General features: G+C 41.9%; 1 protein-coding gene across 1 annotated transcript; it reads left to right on the top strand.

The window, feature by feature from the left end:
- Window positions 1-881: 881 nt before the first annotated feature.
- RpS18 (ribosomal protein S18) lies at window positions 882-2,144 on the top strand. Its single transcript, XM_065234531.1, has 3 exons — window positions 882-988; window positions 1,416-1,601; window positions 1,679-2,144. Exons 1-3 carry the CDS (start codon window positions 986-988, stop codon window positions 1,946-1,948), a joined length of 459 nt encoding a protein of 152 aa, XP_065090603.1. The 5' UTR covers window positions 882-985; the 3' UTR covers window positions 1,949-2,144.
- The last annotated feature ends 201 nt before the right edge of the window (window positions 2,145-2,345 follow it).

Raw genomic sequence — 2,345 nt, 5'->3', positions numbered from 1 at the left:
TGTATCGTTTATACACTGGAGTCGCTTTTTACGCGGTTTTTTTTTACACGGTTTTTTTTTACGCGGTTTTTTTTTACGCGGATTTCGGAATTTACGCGGTTTTTTTTTACGCGGATTCCGGAATTTACGCGGTTTTTTTTTTACGCGGATTTTGGTTTTTTTTACGCGGATTTCAGAATTTACGCGGTATATCGCTTTTTACGCGTTTTTTTCTTTCACGGTCTTTTTTTACTCGGTTTTTTTTACGCGGATTTCGGAATTTACGCGGTTTTTTTTTACGCGGATTCCGGAATTTACGCGGTTTTTTTTTACGCGGTTTTTTTTTACGCGGGACGTATCACCCGCGTAAAAAGCGACTCCAGTGTAATTCAAACCTTATGAAATTCGTTAATTTATTTACCTCAGTGAGGGATTTCGTGATGAATCAATAAAATGTAATATCTATGCAAAATATAAATGCGTAATATTTGCTGATAATATAAATGCGTAATATTTGCTGAAAATACATATTGTCGCTAGACTTGAAAACCGAAATGACCCACTCGCGACAATCGATTTTACTCTCGTTCTGTACGTTAAACATAACGTCACATCTATTGCGCTGTATTCGTTAAATGATGCGCTATAGTTCGCACCCGATGCGACGTTATGTTTAACGTACAGAACGAGAGTAAAATCGATTGTCGCGAGTGGGTCATTTCGGTTTTCAAGTCTAGTGACAATAATTAATAACGTTTGTAAAAAAAATTGCTAATCAAGTAAAATAATATTTTAAAAACTTAAATTCAATCACAACAATTCCGAAAGCCATTTCCTGGTAGCACTGCCACGCACTGTCAACACAGAACGCAAACTCTTCTGACAGACCGATGACAGCTAAAGTCTTCTCTTCAGAAACGGAAGTTGAAGATCGCTCTTTTTCCGGCATCTGCCAGTCGATTACAGTAGACACATTTTCGCTCTGCGGAAATAAAACTTTATTAAAATGGTAATTTAAGTGAAAATTGTACGATATTCCAGGTGATTGATTCGGAATACAGTGTCGTGACGAAATGATATCGATTTTTTTTTATTGTTGCCCCAGGAAATAATGGTGAAAACAGTAAAACTTGGTCACTGCTGACAGGTCATCGCTGATCGCTTCTCGGCGGTGGAGGAGAAACGAAAGCAACAAAAATTTGTTTTCGTGTTCCGCGATGTTTTGTCAAGTGGAATTCCAAATTTTACGTTCAAATCCTTCGGGATGGTTGCGATTTTATTCCAGTGCTCAGCAATGTTTCCCAAATTGAATGAATTATTGTAGAAAATTGTACCGTCACGATCCGAATCAACTTCGTGGAATGGGAGATTGTTTACATCCTATATGAGGTTAAGAGTGTTGATTGTTAATCGATTTTCTCGTTCCACCCTGGCAGTCGCTCGTGATTCCAGAGAAGTTCCAGCACATTCTTCGTGTGCTCAGCACCAACATCGACGGTAAGCGTACCGTTCCGATTGCGCTGACTGCCATCAAGGGTGTCGGTCGCCGTTATGCCCACGTCGTTCTGAAGAAGGCCGATGTCGACCCATTCAAGCGCGCCGGAGAGTGCTCCGATGAGGAGGTAAGTTCGAAGAAGCATAAGCATGAATTATTGGTCCCGACATAGTGAACTAACCGGTTTGTGTTTTGCTGTTTCAGGTTGAGAAGATCATCACCATCATCTCGAACCCCCGCCAGTACAAGATCCCAGATTGGTTCCTGAACAGACAGAAGGATATCATCGATGGCAAGTACTCTCAGCTGACCTCCTCGAACGTTGATTCCAAACTGCGTGAGGATCTGGAACGACTGAAGAAGATCCGTGCCCACCGTGGTCTGCGTCACTACTGGGGCCTGCGTGTGCGCGGTCAGCACACCAAGACCACCGGTCGTCGTGGACGTACCGTTGGTGTGTCCAAGAAGAAGTAAGCTCTTGGGCCCAGGAGAAGGAAGTTGCTGGTCTTCGGGAGTGTGTATTTGTATAGTTTTTCGATACAAAGAAGTGGGAGAAAACTGTGTGCGATCGTTTATTCGGCGCTATCGGTTTGTGCTGCGATATGTTAAAAATGGATTTGCAAATTCGATGGAGACGAATAAATGGTTGAAAAGATGAAGGAAAGCTGTTTTGTGCTGATGTGAGTATTGATTTGCTTGGTGACAGCAGATGCTGAATTGAAGACTCTCTGGTAATTGGTGGACAGTTGAAACAGTTAACTTGAATATTATGATGCGGGTGTACCAGTTCTGGCCTACGACGCTGAAAAAGAATAGTAATAGTGCCATAACTGGTACACTTGAATCAAAGGACAACCTGCTCAAACTATTT

The sequence above is a fragment of the Ochlerotatus camptorhynchus genome, unplaced genomic scaffold (genome assembly GCF_037179485.1).
Source record: "Ochlerotatus camptorhynchus isolate MF236.1 unplaced genomic scaffold, CSIRO-AGI_Acam_v1.1 ptg000434l, whole genome shotgun sequence".
Lineage (NCBI taxonomy): Eukaryota > Metazoa > Arthropoda > Insecta > Diptera > Culicidae > Ochlerotatus > Ochlerotatus camptorhynchus.
This window is presented reverse-complemented; position numbering and strand designations above follow the sequence as displayed.